Here is a 20,451-nt window from a genome sequence, read left to right as displayed (position 1 = left end):
TCACCAGGAATTGATGGCTTGCCGGCAGAGTTTTATCAGGCATTTTGGAATGTACTTGGGAGTGATTTGTATGAAGTTTTATTGGAAAGTGTAAGGAATAAGTTACTTCCTGTAAGCTGTCGAAGAGCTGTCCTTTCTTTGCTCCCTAAAAAGGGGGATTTGTGCCTTCTAAAGAACTGGAGACCTGTCTCTTTACTGTGCATGGACTATAAAATATTTTCAAAATGTTTAGCAAATAGGTTGAAACATGTTTTAGAAGTTTTAGTTCACAGGGATCAAAAGTACTGTATTAATAGGTCCTAATAGGTCAATTACGGACAATCTTTTTTTGTTAAGAGATGTCATTGATCTTAATCAATTCAGTAATGTTGACCTGGGTGTGCTGTCGTTAGATCAAGAGAAGGCTTTCGATAGGGTCAATCATACATATATTTTTGAGGTTTTGAAAAATTTTGGGTTTGGGAAGAATTTTATATCTTATATTCAACTTTTATATTCTGAAGTTTTTGTGATTGTGAAAGCTGGAGGAGGATTGAGTGCACCAATACTGGTGTTAAATGGGATTAGGCAAGGCTGTCCACTGTCTGGACAATTATATAACCTTGTTATTGAGCCTTTGCTGTGCAGGCTAAGAGATCTAAGTGGAATTAATGTCATGCCTGGAATCTCCACATCAGCTTACGCTGATGATGTTACTGTTTTTATTTCAAATCAAAATGATGTTAATATTTTAACTGAAACAATGAGGAAATATGGAAAGGCATTTTCAGCAAAGGTAAATTGGGGAAAAAGTGAGGGACTTATTATTGGTCAGTGGAAGGGTGGGCAAGGACCTCCAAAACTACCTGGTGGTTTGTTGTGGGAAAGAAATGGCCTGAAAATGCTAGGGTGTTTTTTTGGAAATAAGCAATTTCAGAATAGAAATTGGGAGGGAATGCTGGAAAAGGTGTCTGCCCGATTGTTTAAATGGAAATCACTATTACCATTGATGTCATACAGAGGAAGAGTTCTGGTTGTGAACAATCTGGCTGCCTCAACTTTATGGCATAGACTCATTGTAATGGAACCACCTGAAGAATTGATTTGCAAAATACAGAGGACATTTTTGGATTTTTTTTTGGAGTGGAGAGCATTGGATTCGAGCGGCAGCACTCTACCTTCCAGTGTATGAGGGAGGTCAAGGTCTGGTGGATGTGCGGAGCAGGATCTGTGCTTTTAGAATACAAGCAGCACAGAGGTTCCTCTATTGTAAGGATTTAGCTTGGACTGAGACTGCAAAAACGATTTTACAAAAAGCAGGTGGTCTTAAATTAGACAGACATCTGTTTTTAATGGAATTGCATGAAGTGAATCTGTCTGAGATTACACCCTTTTACCAGTCAATGTTGCACTCTTGGAGAACTGTTTTTAAAGTGGAAAGAGATGTTGAGGAATCTGGGAGTTGGATACGAGAGGAATGCTTGTTTTTTAATCCAATGATCCAGACAAGACTTTTGTCAGCTGTAAGCGTGCTTGCATGTTTACAAAGACATGGCATTGTGAAGTTGGGGCAACTTTTAAATAATGACCAATGGGAATCTGTGGAAACCTTGAGAGAAATGACAGGATTAAAGTCCTCGCGCTTGACGAAAAAGCTGGTGGAAGAAATTGTCAATGCATTACCAAGTGGCTTTAGGAAAAACATTGGACAAGGATTCCTGTCAGACAAAAGTAATGAACCGGACTTTCCAAAAATAAGAGTTGCTGCTGTCATCCGCGAAAGAAAAGAGGATGAATCCGCAGGTTCAATTTTGTCTTTTAAAACATAAATCTGATAATAGCCTAATAATTGTAAAAAATTAGACATTCACAGTGCTGGCTCTCTCCGAGGAGAGAAAGGCAACATTCACAGATTGTTGAATGTTGAATGTGAATGATGAATATTAATGCGCCCTGTCATTAATGTGCATTAATAAATTTGAATATGAACACTTGAATATGAATTCACATTTTGCATATGCATTACAACGTAAATTATTTTTTACATGCAATTATCCAAAATAAAACCAAACAATATTTGTAATGAAGATAAAACAAATAAGAATAAATGCTGCACATCTACCATCACACGTGCAGTGCAAATCTTGCACATATTTTACACACCTGCATTTAAATGCAGCTGGATTTTTTTTACTCAATTATATGAAAGCAAGTAGGGCTGGGTGATAAATCGATTTTATAAATTAACTCGAATTTGTAATTTACATCGGTTTGTTTGAATGAAAATCGGTTTTCTTTTTAACATCCACCTACAGTAGGTAGACATCCAAAAGGCCCTTTTTACCGCCGCACGTACCGCCGCCGTGGCGTCTATAAAGTGCATTTGCAGCTTTTGACCGCTGAGTGGTGCTTTAACCACAAGTTATCACACAAGCGCATCAAAGCACATTTTCGCAAATAGACGTCGATTTTGCCTCGCTGATGTGTTACATTTGACCGCTTCAGTTAGGGAAAATGAAAGAAAAACACTATAGTTAAAATATTTAAAATATTTAATATATTTAATATGTAATATTTACAGATGAAAGTTTGGTACTTATGAAGTTATGTGCATTTCTTAGAACGAATTCAAGCAGTATAAATGTCAAGCCTGTGCTTGTGCTTATATTTTCTCTAAGCTACATGGTATTAAACCGCATTTTAGATTTGACACATTTAAAAGGTGTGCCGTATTATTTATATTATATGAATTATGTGTTATATTATTCAAAAGAAATTGTGGTTTACTTTGCATTGGAGCATTAAAAGTGGTAGCCTATTTTAGGGGGGTAGGCTACATGGATTAATATGCAATGTCAATATTTTCATATATTATGCCTATATTTTAATTTATATTTTAAAATTCCTTTAATAAAACAACATGCATTTTTGTTATTCGTTACCTGTCCTTTATTTTGACAGATTACTTCTAGGGAAAAAGACATTTGTCTGTAAACTGATTAAGAAATTGTTGCATGTTTAAACGTGAAGCACTGTATAATTTCGTTCACCTTATTTATGCCTAATTAGCCTAAAACAAGAAACAAATCAATTGAACCTGCACGATTTAGCTAAATCTTTGAAACTCTAAAGAATGGACATATAAATAAAACATCCTCAGGATTAAACTCAAGTTCTCTCATTATAATCAACAAAATGCACACGATATAAAAAAGAGCTTCATTAACTGACAACATAAGTGATTTTAAAGGGAGCCTTCTTTACTTACTTTTAGTGCTGTGCGATAGCATATGGCCTATAATAAAATAAAAAAAAAATTAAATTTATAACTGAGACAAGATGATAAAAACTAATGTTATAACCTTATTGCTGGAAAGACTTTTACTTTATTTTATTATAATTTTTTTATTGGTTAATACTAGCCCATCTTGCATCTAACCATCCACTCGGCGTTAAGAGCTGTTCAGATTAAAACTGGCAGGTCCGCAGTGAGTCAGTGTCATGGACGGAGGACAGAGCAAGTGTAAATATATTTTCTAGCCTATATTTTTGTCTTGTTATGCCGCTGGCTTAGGATTTTTTTGGTTCTTATGTAACTTATTTGTAAATAGAGCAGTCACTGTGTCTACACCGGATGTGAGAGTTGTGCGAAGTCTGTCTAAACATCATGACATCACACTATAGTGTGTATGTCATCTGAACACAGTATCAGTACATTTCATCATAAACAGAACGAGCATCAGTTCACTGATGGGGATCGTGTCCAGTGTATCCATTCCTGGGTTCTTTTTTTCTTTTGTCGGATCATGCCACTTGTGTCTGGTGTAGACCTGGCGTGCGTTTTTTAATGGGTTATGTTACCGCCCTGCTTGTTTTTAATGTTTTTATTAAATATCTGTATTGACTGCATGGTCATATTATCATGTTATTTACTGCCAATGCAACCTACAAAAGTAAAGCTTGCATGGCGAGCCGAGCAACGAGCATTGCTGCAGGTTGCTTTTGGCAGATATGCTGTGCTTGTGTGAGCAGCAACAACTTCTCCGCCCTCCTAGCATTTAAAAATCACTCCGATCTGCATGCACTGTGCATTAAAATGAACTGTAACTCCGTGAATACTCAACGAAGAGACATGAGAGAGATATCTATAGAAAGCTTGACATTTCTACTTTTAAACTAAAGTGCTGCCGAAAACAAATATTCTGTTATAAAGTAATCCATATGAAAACAACGTGATGTCCGTTTTTCACGTCTCCCTTCATTATATCTAATGTGACCACACCCCCGCGCTATTCAGATTCAAACTGAAGCGTGCGGCTTGAATACGCTCAGTAAAAAAAAAGAATGAAGCACTTTATTCAGCAGAGATCATAAACATGAGTAAGTCTCTTTTTGTTTATTTATATACTTGTACTAGTTTTTACAATTTGTACAAGTTAGACTTTTTCCAAACTATAATTCCTGACTAAATGTATAATCAAGTGAAATATAAAGTTTCAATAACAATATACAATACTATACCATTCAAAAGCTTGATTTAAATAATATAAATGTAACAAATAAATGTAACTGTAACAAATGTAACAAACAATGGTGTTCTTTTAATTCATCCCCCCCTAAAAAACCCTGAAAAATATTCTCAGCTCTTTTCAATATTAATAATAATAATAGTAATAACAATATATATATATATATTTTTTTTTTTGTAGAAAATAAGATTGTTAAAAGGATTTCTGAAGGATTGTGTGACTGGAGTAATGATGCAAAAAAATTCGTTTTGAAAGTCAGCTTTGATTGTTCCTAATAAAGTGTTTAACTGCTCCCCCAAGTGAATATTAAATTATGGTGTGAGATAATTAAATATATTCTAAATAAACTACAAACATAAAATTATATAGATTTATTCTGTCCTCACATTCTTTCTTGTAACTCCTCCCTCTCAGTGGCACAGATGACTGAAAGGCTCATTATGCAGCTCATTATGCGGGCCTTTGTCTTCTCAGGTGTAAATCACAATGATATTCATGATAGTTGACGCCTACTCGCATATGACTTTTACCAACAAAAAGTGTCTTAGAAAATTTAAATCGATATATTGTTTTCTGTAAGTGAGTAAACAAGATGATTTTCACAATTTAGAAAGAAAAATTCTAGGCTACAAGCTCCAGTTCTCAAAAATCCCGGGAACCATTGTTCTTTATGTGTTTTTTTTGCCTTATTCAAGTGATTTAACATTTTTAGTTTTTCACTAACCACGCATAACATTTTTTTTTCTCAAAAACACAATCATGTACATACATGCATTTCACATATTATTATAGCCCAGTTTGTGCTGATTCGTTTCTTGTTTTAGGCTAATTAGGCCTAAATAATGGGAACAAAGTTATACAGTGCTTCACGTTTAAATTTGATTTGATCGACTGGTCTCTCAACGCATCTTCTTGACGAGAAGCTTGGGTTCGGGGGAACCTGACTGCTAGATGATGGACACGTGGGAGAGGTGGCGGGTCGTGTGTCTGGCGGCTCTTTCTGTGGAGGACATTGAAGACCCCTACCTATTCGGAACCATGATAACAGGTCTTCTGCTGATTGGACAAGGCTTTGTCCTGGGTTACCGAAAGATACAGAAAACGAGGAACAGCTGTACAAAGCCTCATAAGGCTGCCCGTCATGATTTGGAGACCAGAATGGACAAAGAGAGTGACCGTGAAATTCGAATGCAGCTACTCGCCCCAAGACCAAACAATTGGAATCTTATCTTCTTTTGGCTCCCTCTACCAGCTATTGGCCAAGGTCAATGTTGGAAATAACTCTCCCGGAGGAGCACTACAATGAAATGCTCTTGCATTCCTCCCTCTCTTCCACAGACACATGTTGATTGTTTACTCTGTCTAGGACCTGACCAAGGCTACCATGGCAACTTGCTGTGACGCTAATCACAATCTGCGGACTGAGGCATCTAGATTGAATCGCAACTCTCCAGGCCTACAAATACACAAACTCTTACATACATACGTACACACACACACACACACACACACACACACACACACACACATACATACGTACATGTATACAGATATGCATTCAATCCTCCGACCCCCCATCCCTCGCCGCTTTGTTCCACCAGTCTGACAAGCGGGTCTGTGACCAGCGCGTAGGGCTGATGGACCGGACGGCTGCTTGCCTGCGCTGGATTACTTCGACCCCCCCAATTTCCATCCCCAGTTGCAAAGTCGTGTGTTTGTATTGATTATGTGCTTTGTTGCTGAGGGGTTTTTCCTGTTCTCGCACTGTACTCCCAAAGGAGCATAGTCTGGGTGTTGTTTTTTTCCTCCTCACTTTCCAAATGTTATGCTGTATTTCTTCCTCAATTCCCTGTCTTCCTGTCCTGTCTACCCCCCTTGTCATATTGTATGTATGTATGGACAGGTTGATGGCTAATTTCGCTGGTACTTGTGACTAGTGACAATAAAGGGCTACTACTACTCCTACTACTATATTTCACGTCTTTTTATGTTTTTAATATAACTCAGGCTGGATTGTTTAATTTTTGGGTGAACTAAACCTTTAATTCTTTTTTTGCAATTTCATAATTTTACAAAGTTTTGTTTTATTTCAATCAATTGTGCAGCCCTACTTGAACCTAATCAGACAGCTCTAGAAAGAAAATGGCAATCCACTGCTGGTCATTATCCAGCCTGACAAAGCTTGAGAGAATTTGCAAAGAAGAAATAGCAGTGGTCCACTTTCCCAATTTGATATATTAATAAATATCACATTTTAATAAAATTGCAAAGTAATCACAGACCTGTTTTTTGAGTGTCTATTGATGTTGAAAAAAAGTATAGCATTTTAAGCCACCAGTATGCACTAAAAAAATGTAAATAATTATTTTGTGCTTATGTGTTAGCATGTGTGTTAGTTTGTGTGAAGAGAAAATAACTGGCTCACATTGTATGATTTGGGGTGTCTCTGTTTCCACTGAACCAGGACAAGTTGGGCAATGATGAGTGTGACAATGAGAATGAGAACCATCTCTGCATGCATGGATTCATGCCCTTTGTGTCTGGCATGCATTTTAGCATGTTCCAACCTGCAAAACAGAAAAATAAAAATAATAATCACAAATTTTAAACAATCAATTACATGCTCCAACCTGCAAAACAGAAAAAGTAAATAAATAAAAGAATAATCACACATTTATAAACAATCAATTACATAATCAGTTTAAAAGGATGATTTTTGTTGTTGTTAGAGCCATATTTCTTTAATTGTGTTGATATGCAACACCAGAGCAGCACTCTACTTCCACTCTCTACAGCATGATAAATATTTAGTTCTCTCACCTGCCCTGGTATGTAAATATTCCCAATAACTGCTTAAAGTTATTGACACTTTTAGAGCAGGGGTGGCCAACTATTAATGTTTACAAAAAACAAAACAAAAAATGGACCCCAAATTGGTGTTTGTGCTCATTTACGTTAACTCAATGAACAGAGAAAGACACCACTCCCCTTGGTGAATATTCACATAAAACACAGCAATTTACTGTAAGTGAACATAAACAGCTCGGAAAAAATTGGTTGGGTATCAGTATATTGTATTTGTGCATTAGGTCATATTTGCATAGAAGACTCTTTGGGTGATAAGAGATGATAATGTTTAAAAATATTCAGTTATAGACACTGAAGTGCACCACACTGATTTTTAAATTTTTTATATTTATATAATATCTATATATTTACATTTTATATAAAAATACATGAAATCATTCCTGGAGCAATCTGGAAAAGCAATGGGTTGAAAGTCACGTCTCATGAGTTTCTATTTCAAATCTGAAGAAGACTCCAAGAAAATGTGATTCCTGCAACCATTTTTCTGATACTATGTCTCTTTGAAAACAAAGAGAATTCAGTTTGCATGCATCCAGGTGTGGGTTAACAGGTTAAATGGGATACAGGATGTGGTCTTAAATGTGGCTTTCAAAGGAAAGATTACTTATCAAATAACACACCTAGGTTCCTAACTGATGATTAAGAATTGACAGAGCAGCCATTATCATTCTAGGTTATTTCGTGCAGAGTTTTTTAAGGTCCTATAACTAACACCTTTTTCAAACTGGTATGTTTCTCTGGACCTCGAAAAAATATAGAGCTGAGTATCATCAGCATAACACCGTGCTTCCTAATGATATCTCCCAAGGGTAACATATGAAGATTGAAAAGTAACGGCCCTAGTAATGAGCCTTGAGGTACTCCATACTGCACTTGTGATCGATATGATACCTCTTCATTCACTGCAACGAATTGATGGCAGTCAGATAAGTACGATTTGAACCATGCTAATGCACTTTCATTAATGCCAGCAAAGTTCTCTATTCTATTCAAGACAATGTTGTGGTCATTTACGGTTGGGTATCATTTGGGTTTTATAAGATACCGGTGCCATTTCGGTACTTTTAAAACAGTACAGGTGCTAGTCGATACTTCTATAAAAGTAAGTAAATAAATAAGTAAATAAGCCTAAAAAGGATAACATTAAAGAACATTAAAAAGATTTAAAATAAATCCATAGCATTCACATGCTCCTTCATCACAGAGGTCAGTTAATTCTCAGCACATAGAGACTCTTTCAAGTAGATATCACACTATAGAGACTGTGTCTGTTCCATGAACTAGAAATTACAAAAAACGTCCAAACCAAGTTAAGATTAACAATTTAATTGAGGTTCAACAAACAAAAAACAGATGCAATACGGATAAACAAATGATACAGCTTGGCTTATTTAGTATCAGATCCCTTTCTATGAAAACACTTTTTGTAAATAATATGATAACCGATCATAATCTAGATGTGCTCTGTTTGACAGAAACCTGGCTAAAACCTGATTACATTATGTTAAATGAGTCCACCCCCCAAGATTACTGTTATAAACATGAGCCGCGTCCAAAAGGCAAAGGGGGAGGTGTTGCTTCAATTTTTAACAATGTTTTCAGGATTTCTTAGAGGGCAGGCTTCAAGTATAACTCGTTTGAAGTAATGGTGCTTCATATAACATTATCCAGAGAAACATATGTTAATGAAAAATCCCCTGTGATGCTTGTACTGGCTACTGTATACCGTCCACCAGGGCACCATACAGACTTTGTTGATAACGAAAAAGATGCATTGGGATCAGCATTTATAGACATTCTGAACTCTATTGGGGTTAGACAATGTTTCAGGACCTACTCATCGTCAAAATCATACTCTAGATTTAATACTGTCACATGGAATTGATGTTGATGGTGTTGAAATTATGAAATTAATCATTAAAGTGATTAGTTTTGTGCAAACTTCATATAGACTGTAAGTGTAACTAGAACTGTAAAGTGAACTGTAAGTTCTACTTCTTGTTACAAGTATTGTAGAACCATCACTTCTACCACAAAAGTCTGCTTTTTAAGTTATCTTCCTGATGTATCCGAATTCATTAGCATATCCAAAACCTCAGAACAACTTGATGTAACAAAAACTATGGACTCTCTCTTTTCTAGCATTTAAAATACAGTTGCTCCTTTACGCTTAAGGAAGGTTAAGGAAACCAGTCTGACACCATGGTGTAATGAACATACTCACACCCTAAAGAGAGCAGCCCGAAAAATGTAGCGCAGCTGGAGGAAAACAAAACTAGAGGTATTTCGTATTGCTTGGCGGGAAAGTAACCTATTCTACAGAAAAGCATTCAAAAATGCTACATCCAATTACTTTTCTTCTCTTTTAGAAGAAGAAAAACATAACCCCAGGTATTTATTCAATACAGTGTCTAAATAAAAAAATAAAGCCTCAACAAGTGTTGACATTTCCCAACATCACAGCAGTAATGACTTTATGAACTACTTTACTTCTAAAATCGATACTATTTGAGATAAAATTTTAACCATTCAGCCGTCAGCTACAGTATTGCATCAGATTATAAGCACTATAGACAGTTCCACTCATTCTCTACTATAGGAGAGGAAGAATTGTATAAACTTGTTAAATCATCTAAACCAACAACATGTTAGACCCTATAACATCTAAGCTCCTGAAAGAGGTGCTTCCAGAAGTCATAGATCCTCTTCTGACTATTATTAATTCCTCATTGTCATTATGATATGTCCCCAAAACCTTCAAACTGGCTGTTATTAAGCCTCTCATCAAAAAACCACAACTTGACCCCAAAGAACTAGTGAATTATAGACCAATCTCGAATCTCCCTTTTCTGTCCAAGATACTAGAAAAGGTAGTATCCTCACAATTATATTCCTTCTTAGAGAAAAATGGTCTATGTGAGGATTTCCAGTCAGGATTTAGACCATATCATAGTACTGAGACAGATCTCCTTAGAGTTACAAATGACCTGCTCATATCATCTGATTGTGGTTGTATCTCTCTATTAGTTCTATTGAATCTTAGTGCTGCATTTGACACTATTGACCACAACATTCATTTGCATAGACATGAACACTTTGTTGGCATTAATGGAAGTGCATTAGCATGGTTTAAAGTGTACTTATATGCCCTCCATCAATTCGTTGCAGTGAATGAAGAGATATCATATCGCTCACAAGTGCAGTATGGAGTACCTCAAGTATACCTCAGTATTAGAACCGCTACTCTTCTCGATTTATATGTTACCCTTGGGAGATAACAGGAAACATGGTGTTAACTTTTACTGTTATGCTGATGATACTCATCTCTAAATTTCTTTGCTGCCCGGTGAAACACACCAATTTGAAAAACTAATGGAATGCATAGACATTATAAAAAACTGGATGACAAGTAATTTCTTACTGCTAAATTCTGAAAGAACAGAGGTGTTAATTATAGGAACTAAAAACTCTGCATTTATTAACATAGAATGCTGTCTAAGACTTGATGGCTGCTCTGTCAATTCTTTGTCATCAGTTAGAAACCTAGGTGTGCTATTTGATAGCAATCTTTCCTTAGAAAGCCACGTTTCTAACATTTGTAAAACTGCATTTTTCCATCTCAAAAATATATATAAATTACGGCCTATGCTCTCAATGTCAAATGCAGAAATGTTAATCCATGCATTTATGACCTCAGGGTTAGATTATTGTAATGCTTTATTCCATAACCAGGAAGTATGACCATATTAGCCCGGTCCTGTCAACACTGCACTGGCTCCCTATCAAACATTGTATAGATTTTAAAATATTGCTTATTACTTATAAAGCCCTGAATGGTTTAGCACCTCAATATTTGAATGAGCTCCTGTTACATAATACTCCTCCACGTCCGCTGCGTTCACAAAACTCAGGCAATTTGATAACACCTAGAATATCAAAATCAACTACGGACGGCAGGTCCTTTTTCTATTTGGTGCCTAAACTCTGGAACAACCTACCTAACATTGTTCGGGAGGCAGACACACTCTTGCAGTTTAAATCTAGATTAAAGACCCATCTCTTTAACCTGGCTTACACATAACATACTAATATGCTTCTAATATCCAAATCCGTTAAAGGATTTTTAGGCTGCATTAATTAGGTAAACTGGAACCGGGAACACCTCCCATAACACCCGATGTACTTGCTACATCATTAGAAGATTGGCATCTACGCTAATATTAGTCTGTTTCTCTTATTCCGAGGTCACTGTAGCCACCAGATCCAGTCTGTATCCAGATCAGAGAGTCACTGCAGTAACCCGGATCCAGTACGTATCCAGACAAGATGGTGGATCGGCACCTAGAATGGACCTTTACATCACTGAAAGACAGCGGAGACCAGGACAACTAGAGCCCCAGATACAGATCCCCTGTAAAGACCTTGTCTCAGACGACCACCAGGACAAGACCACAGGAAACAGATGATTCTTCTGGAAAATCTGACTTCGCTGCAGCCTGGAATTGAACTGCTGGTTTCGTCTGGTCAGAGGAGAACTGGCCCCCCAACTGTGCCTGGTTTCTCCCAAGGTTTTTATCTCCATTCTGTCACCGATTTAGTGTTGGTTCCTTGTCGCTGTCGCCTCTGGCTTGCTTGGTTGGGGTCACTTCATCTACAGCGATATTGTTGACTTGATTGCAAATGAATGCACAGACACTATTTAAACTGAACAGAGATGACATCACTGAGTTCAATGATGAACTGCCTTTAACTGTCATTTCACATTATTGACACACTGTTTTCCTAATGAATGTTGTTCAGTTGCTTTGATGTAAATGTAATGTAAGGCTAATAAATGTATTTCACTATCTGGGTCATTATTTAATACAAAACTACACATAATGTTTCTACTGCAGTCCTGACAAAATAAATATATTCTATCTCTTGCTCTGTCTACTGTTTATAGACCACCAGGGTCGTATACAGAATTCATAAAAGAATTTGCAGACTTCCTCTCAGACCTTTTGGTCACCATTGATAAAACGCTAATTGCCGGAGATTTCAATATTCAAGTTAATAATACAAATGATGCATTAGGACTTGCATTTACTGACCTAATAAACTCTTTTGGAGTCAAGCAAAATGTCACTGGGCCCACTCATTGTTTTAATCATACACTAGATTTAATTGTAAGGCATGGAATTGATCTTGCAAATAGCCTGCCTGATTTATCTCAACTGCTATGTGTACCCAAAAATACACATGAACTAGATGAAATGACTGGCAACATGGGAACTTTTTTCTCAAATACATTAAAAGTTGTTGCCCCCGTCAAATTGAAAAAGGTTAGAGAAAAAGGTACTGTGCCATGGAATAACAGAAATACCCACTCTCTCAAGAAATAAACTCATAGTCTTGAGTGCAAATGGAGAAAAACTAACTTGGAAATTTTAGAATTGCATGGAAAAACAGTATGTCCAGCTATAGACAGGCCCTAAACACTGCCAGGGCCGCGCATATCCACAAACTCATTGAAAATTAAAGCTGCAAGCAGCGATGAACCGGCCCTCGCACCCGGGCTCACCGGCAGCGAGTGGCTTTAGTAAAAAGGTGTACGGTGAGAAATATGCATTTAAACTCATAAATATAAGTGGAATATATCAAAGTAAATTCCATATATGTGCCAATCTTCCTGTTGCCAGCAGGTGGCACTATCATTATAATGAAATATTGGCCTTGAGATATGTTCAGGCCAGGACTCTTATTGAACATGTGAAGTTTGGGGAAGATTGAACATTTTATGCCTGAGTTACAACAACTTCTCTTGCTGTGGCGAGATATCAAACTTTGTCATGGCGCCATGGACACGCCCTTTAACAAAAATCAAGATCTACACAATTTAACATTGCACAGGCCTTTAGATTTAGACTGACCACAAAAAATATATTAAATGTCAAAATATTTCTAGGAGAAGTTTGTCGCAGCGTAAAATTACACAAAATTTGCTCATAATATTAAAAATAACCGACTTCCTGTTGGGTTTAGAATTTTACTCCAAGAGTCTTTTTTGTAGGTATTGGTGTGTTACATGTGTGTGCCAATTTTCCTGCATGTACGTGAAACATAGCTCGAGGCGCACACCGTTGAACATCTATAGGTGGCGCTGTCGAGCCATTTTGCCACACCCACTTCTGAAACCCATATCAGATGTATTTTTTCGCCAGTTCTGAGGTGTGTGCAAAGTTTCATGACTTTTTGAGCATGTTTAGGCCCTCAAAAATGCGATTCATTTTGGAGAAGCGGAATAATAATAATTAAAGCTGCAAGCAGTGATGAACGGGCCCTCGCACCCGGCTCACCGCCAGCGAGTGGCTTTAGTAAAAAAGTGAACGGCTAGAAATATGCATTAGAAGTTGTAAATATAAGTGGAATATGTCAAAGTCATTTATATCTGCCAATCTTCCTGCATGATGTTTCCGATTGCCAACAGGTGGTGCTATGATTATAACTGAATACTGGCCTTTACATGTTTTCAGGCTATGACTCTTTCAAAATATCTGAAGTTTGGGTAAGATCGGACATTTTATGCCTACGTTACAACAACTTCTATTCCCATGGCGAGACATCAAATTTTGTCACCGCGCCATGGACACACCCTTTAACAAAAACTTAAGTTCTCCACAATTTAACATTACAAAGACCTTTAGATTAGACTGACCACAAAAAAGACATTGATGTCATAAAATTTCTAGGAGTAGTTCGTCGCAGTGTAAAATATGTCACTTCCTGTTGCCAAAAGGTGGCGCTATGAATATAACTGAATATGGGCATGTCAATCTGTTCAGGCTCGGAGTCTTATTAAACATGTGAAGTTTGGGGCAGATTGGACATTGTATGTCTGAGTTATAACAACTTCATTTTTCATGGCGAATCATCGAAATTCGCCAGGCCGCCACGGACACGCCCTTCAACGAAAACTCAAGATCGTCGCAATTTAACATCGCAAAGGCCTTTAGATTAGGCATACCAAATTTGGTGTTGATCTGAATGAATCTCTAGGAGGAGTTAAAATACAACGCATGGAAATTACCAAAATTACACAAAATTTGCTCATAATATTAAAAATAACCGACTTCCTGTTGGGTTCAGAATTTTGCTCCAAGAGTCTTTTTTGTAGGTATTGGTGTGTTACATGTGTGTGCCAATTTTCGTGCATGTACGTGAAACATAGCTCGAGGCGCACACCGTTGAATATCTATAGGTGGCGCTGTCGAGCCACACCCACTTCTGAAACCCATATCAGATGTACATTTTCGCCGGTTCTGAGGTGTGTGCAAAGTTTCATGACTTTGAGTATGTTTAGGCCCTTAAAAATGCGATTCATTTTGGAGAAGAAATATAATAATAATAAATATAGCTGCAAGCAGCGATGGCGGGCTCAAGCCATCAGTGCGAATGCCACCCCGGTGGCATCAGGTAAACTGTGCCCAGCGGGCACATGCATTAACAATATCCCTCTGGCAGTGAGGTTTTAAAGGATACCGCAGTTAAAGGGTTAATCCGAATCATCTAGACTTTAAAATCACATTCACAGAACAATATATATAACTTTAGTAACACTTTACAATAAGATTTCATTTATAAACATTAACTATGTTAACATGAAAAATATTTATATAGAATTCATTCATGTCAATTAATATTCCAAACTTAAACATTAAAACATTGTTTTATTATGATTTTTTTTTTCAAGCACATTTTACCAATTCCAAACCATATCAATCTTAATAACTACCATTATTTTTTATTTAATCACTTATGAGTGATAAACAATAGTCCAGGAAAGCTGGAAGAGAAAAACTCCTTTTATTCATGTGTGCAGAATTTCTAGGCATATTTTCTTTTACAGATGAAATACTCTAAAAAAAAAAGAGTTTTAACTCAAAGTGTAAAGTCGAAAATTATGAAATCCCCATGAGAAATATTAAACACAAATGCAATACAGAAATGGATAAGTTAAGACTTGACCATTGTACAAAAAATGCTGACTGGGTCATGAGGTCAGAAAAGAAAAAGAAAAAAAAACAGGTCGAGAAGAACTGACAAAAAGAATTGCAAAAGAATTAGGAATTAATGTGAAGATTAATTTTTTGTCAATTCTGCAAGACAAACTTTTTAGGAAAGGAGATGGAATAAAAATGAGCTCCTAAATCTTAATCCCAGATTCTGGAAGATATATTCCTCAAACCATCGGACAAGAGGAGGTGGTGCTGGTCCTGCACGAGTCACTCTAATCTGTTCATAAAGCCTATATATAAAGTCTTAATATATAGTATTTCACAATAGTTCATGGTATTCTAATTAAATCATTTTTTGGAATCTTAAGTCTCTCAGAACCTGACACCGAGTAATTCTGGAGACTCCAGGAAAGTGGCAGTTCTGTTAAATGTTGGCGCTGGAGACTAAATGCTCCCTGATAGTTTCACACCTAATTCTTCACTTTAATTCTTAATTATTTTCCAGTTAATGTGTTATGTAAATTAATTAAATTAACTGGTTTAGGATTACAAATTAACTTGTACTAGTTTTTTTTGTCCCTAAAACTGACAGAAAATGATGAGGCCTAAGATATTTCTTAAGCTGTAATGATGAAAACAACAACAATAACAACAACAACACAAAATTACAGATTTTTTTCCTGCTGGTGATTAAAGAGATGTTAACTCTGAGATGTTTCTCTCTCTCTCTCTCTCTCTCTCTCTCTCTCTCTCTCTCTCTCTCACACACACACACACACACACACACACACACACACACACACACACACACATTACCCCCAGTGACAGAGGGGACAGAGTGACGTCAGATGTATGATAGTTTTTTAATTTTCTATCATCCATATTGTGTTGTATAGTCATGAAACTATGCATATTTCCTCAGAATGACTTGTCTTCTATGTGTACATTTTTTTGAAGTGTTTAGAAGCTGCACTTCTTTAAAAAATTAAAGACATTTACTGGTTCCTTTTTTACTGTTATTTCAAAAAATCACCATGACAAAACCATTCAAGCTATCCAAAATTCATTCGCACCTGTTCTGTAAGATGAATTCTTTAAACAGTGGTAAAAGAGGATGTGGTGCTGATCCTTCAAGAGTCACTCAAAACTCATCTGTCCATAAAGCCTATAAAGAACTATTCTTAATATACAGTATTTCACAATACTTCAGCATGTTATTCTAATTAAGTGAGGGTCATTTAATCAGTAAAATACATATTTTTCTTTGAAAGATTTCTATAAATGATTTAAATCATACTAGTTTCTACAATAATTATTTAAAAGTAATCCTATAGCTCCATCTGGTGGCCATTATTGGTACTAAGAATTGCAAGCTTGATTTATATAAGTAATGATAGTTTTAATTTTATGATGGCTCCTGAACATGATAAAGCTATGAAACTTACTGTGCTTCCTTCAAATGAAGACTTCTACGTATATAAAAAAATATGAAGAGTTAGAATTAAAAATTGTAAAGATATAGTAAAATAACTATTGTATTGTTTTATGTTACTTTAATAAATCGCTATGGCCATACCATTTAAGGTATCCTAAACCCATTCGCAATTTAACATCTTCAGTATATTGGCATCATGTTGCAAAAGTGGTGTGAACTACTTGTGTCTTCTTGGAGGAGTATGAATTCATTTACAGGCTGATTTTATCATAAATCCACAATAAAATTTCTGAGTTCTGTATCAATCTGTGTTGTTGTTTGTTTATTTTTATTTTTTATTTTTTCATAGGAAGATAACGGCCCTTTACTCTCCTTTTTAATAAATGTGCTTATAAACCAAGAACAAGCTATTTATAGCTGTATTTATAAACTGCTTACTACTGACTATTAATATTGGGACAAGGCTTTATAAAGCATGAACTGACTATTTACTAATGAGTGCAGTTATTATGAAGTGTTATCAATGCATTTGCTAATGTTAACAAATTAGACATTATTTTACAGTGTTATAAAATCCTTTAATGACTTATAAGCATTTGTGAAAGTTCCGCTTGCATTACAGCTTAGGCTTGATCTGTGAGCTGAACAGATTTACTGTTACATCCATGAGATTATGAAAATTCAGATACATGTCATGTCACAGGGTGTCAGAGGTCAGTATCAAATGAGTTTGAAATTATTATTTGCAGCAAAAATAAGGTTTTTTAAAAATCCCTAAACTGTCAGAAAAGGATAAGGCCTAAGATATTTCTATGTGAGTGGCTAAAATAATTTTTGTTTTTATAATTATAATGCATAAACTATGAAATTATACAAAATGTATAAAAAAGTACAACAGTTATTGTTTTACAATGTTTTTTATTTATGTATTTATTTAATTTATTTTTTTGGATTTACATTTAAAAAAATTAGCCTACTTCAATCATTCTAAACAGCTTGAATAAAACCCGTTAATATTTATTATAGACCTTTGTAACTGTCTATAATCTAACAAACAAGTTTATTATGAAAATAAAAGTGTGTACACCAGATAAATTGGACGATAAAGGAATTGCTAACAATAGTATAATAGAGCATGTTTTAGGTTTTTAGGCGTTTAGATGCAGAAATGGACAAATCAAATGTAAAATAAAATGTACTTGATTTAATTAAATATAGATTAATTCTTGTTAGAGCAAAATAAATAAATACGTACACACATAAAAAAGCAGCCAAGACGAATGAGTTTCCTTTTTTTTTTATATAGATTAAAATTGAAGACAGAAGCAGCTGGTAAATGCGGTCACTTTAATATTCAAATCCAGTAGATCCACTTCAGATTTATTTCTCAACGGTTTATGTTCACGTGGCTGTTTTCGTTTATATTCGCCAAGCTATTATGTATTTTGAAATAATCTTGTCCGTGATGTGTTCGTTCATATGACGAAAGACAGAATCCTGCAGCTCGACAGATATATGTTATTCTGCCCGTCGCGGTTTCAAATAGTCTTTCACACTTAAACGGGTCACAAACACCTGCATTTAGCTCTTGGTTTGTTCTAATTGGTGAATTGTGTGATATCGCTGTAATATTTTATTTTTAATAGCTATAAAACAAGAATAAACTCGTTTTTTCTGAGCTCGTCATTCCACACGCTCCTGCTCAGAGCGGTGATTCATCTCTCGTCTTTCTCACATATCACTGACTACACATCAATTATTAATGAGCCCTGAGCCGGTAATAAACAGATATGTTGGTTTAGCTTGTCAGTGTGAATTAAATCTAAGTATTTATTTGTATTTTTAACCGATTTAAAAGAGAAACTAAAGGAGAGTCTCCTCCCTTTTTTAGTCCGGGAATTGCACCTGTAGGGGCGCTATTTCTCTCAGACAATGGAAGTCTAAGCACATATACTCAAACAGAGGGACAGAGTGAGATGAGATGTCTGACAGTTTTTTAAATTTCTGTTATCCATACAGTGTTGTAAAGTCATGAACTGTGCATATTTCCTCAGAATGACTTTTACATCTGTATGAAAAAATTATTTGACGTGTTTGGAATTTAAAAATACAATACAATTAATGATTCCCTTTTTACGGTCATTTAAAAAAATCACCACGGCAAAACCATTCAAGCTATCCAAAATCCATTCGCAATTTAAGTTCCTCAATGTTTTTGCATCATGTAGACAAAGTTTGGTGTGTATAGTGTTACTGTCCCCTGAGCAGTATGCATTAATTCACAGCTAAATGTAAAAAAAAATCCACATTCAAATCAAAATAGCCGACTTCCTGTTGGTCGTAGCTGATGACTGTGAATTAGAAAGTTGTCCGTCTTGATAAGAACAATTTATGTACCGAGTTTGGTGTCTGTAGCTAAAACTAACCCCCCCACTTTTGACAAAAGGTGGCGCTATAGAGTGCCTCTTCCACTCCCTCTTATGAAATTTTGCCAGTGTCTAGTTATCATTAATACTGATGTGTTCTGAGTTTGATGAAATTCTAAGCATGTTATATGCCTCAAAATCACCTGAGAAATATTCCAGTTTGACATGTTGCCACGGCAACAATATTTTTAGATATCAATATCCCCCCAGCAGATTTATATCGGCTGTGTTTTAACATTATTCTGATGAAGTTTGAAGCAAATCGAGTAAAAATAAGATGCTGAATTCAAAGCATTTTGAAAATGACACTTCCTGCTGCCAGTTGGTGGGGCTATAACTTTGACTCCTAATAGTCACATATATGCGATCGACATCATACAACGAATAATCTGATGAAGTTTGATTATAATCAGGAAATGTATGTGGATGGTATTAGACACTTCCGGTTTCTCATTTCTCGCCATAATTTCAACGCCTCGCCACGAGCAAACCGTGAGAGATATCAAAAATCCCCTGGCAATTTTTCATCCCCAATGTCTTGAGATCATGTTGACCGAGTTTGGTGGCAATCGGGTAAAAAACCTATGACAAGTATATCAAATTCCAGAGCATGCGCTTTTTACATAACTCTAAATAGCTGACTTCCTGTTGGGCGGAGCCTATGACATGCAATAACAAAAGTTGTTCGGCGCAATGAGATCTATATGTGTACTGAGTTTCATATTAATACGTGCAAGTATGTGTGAGCTATACATCAACATTTCTGACTGTGTACCAGTGGGTGCTGTAGAGCCCCTGTGGCACGTCCGGGTCCCAGCCTCTGCGGCCTCCTAAAGGCCACAGATTCCAAGGTTTGTGCAAATTTTCAAGAGTTTTTGAGCATGTTAAGGACCCCAAAAGCCCCCAAAACTTAGACGACAAATATGAAAACTAAGCCCTAAATAGCCAACTTCCTGTTGGGCGGAGCCTATGATATGCAATACGAAAGTTGTTTGGATTGATGAGATTTATATGTGTACCGAGTTTCATACGTCTACGAGCAAGTATGCATGATATATGGCCCTTCATATTCCAGGGGGCGCTGTAGAGCCCCTGTGCCACGCCCGTGTATCAGTCTCTGCCCGGCCCTAATGGCCGCAGGTTCCAATGTGTGTGCCAATTTTCAAGACTTTTTAACGTTGAGACGTTGGAAAATAATAATAATAATAATAATAATA

The 20,451-nt window shown here is 36.1% G+C and overlaps 1 protein-coding gene across 2 annotated transcripts in view; it reads right to left on the bottom strand.

The window, feature by feature from the left end:
* rnf121 (ring finger protein 121) overlaps positions 1–20,451 on the bottom strand; it is a 149,031-nt gene that overhangs the window by 43,414 nt on the left and 85,166 nt on the right. For both annotated transcript variants that reach the window (XM_059542729.1, XM_059542730.1), the window contains exon 3: positions 6,934–7,075. In XM_059542729.1, coding sequence (XP_059398712.1) covers positions 6,934–7,075 — 142 coding nt within the window. The remainder of the gene's footprint in view (positions 1–6,933; positions 7,076–20,451) is intronic.

This window comes from Carassius carassius, chromosome 47 (genome assembly GCF_963082965.1).
Source record: "Carassius carassius chromosome 47, fCarCar2.1, whole genome shotgun sequence".
NCBI classification, from domain to species: domain Eukaryota; kingdom Metazoa; phylum Chordata; class Actinopteri; order Cypriniformes; family Cyprinidae; genus Carassius; species Carassius carassius.
The sequence above is the reverse complement of the archived record's forward strand: the minus strand, read 5'-3'. Positions and strand labels throughout refer to the sequence as shown.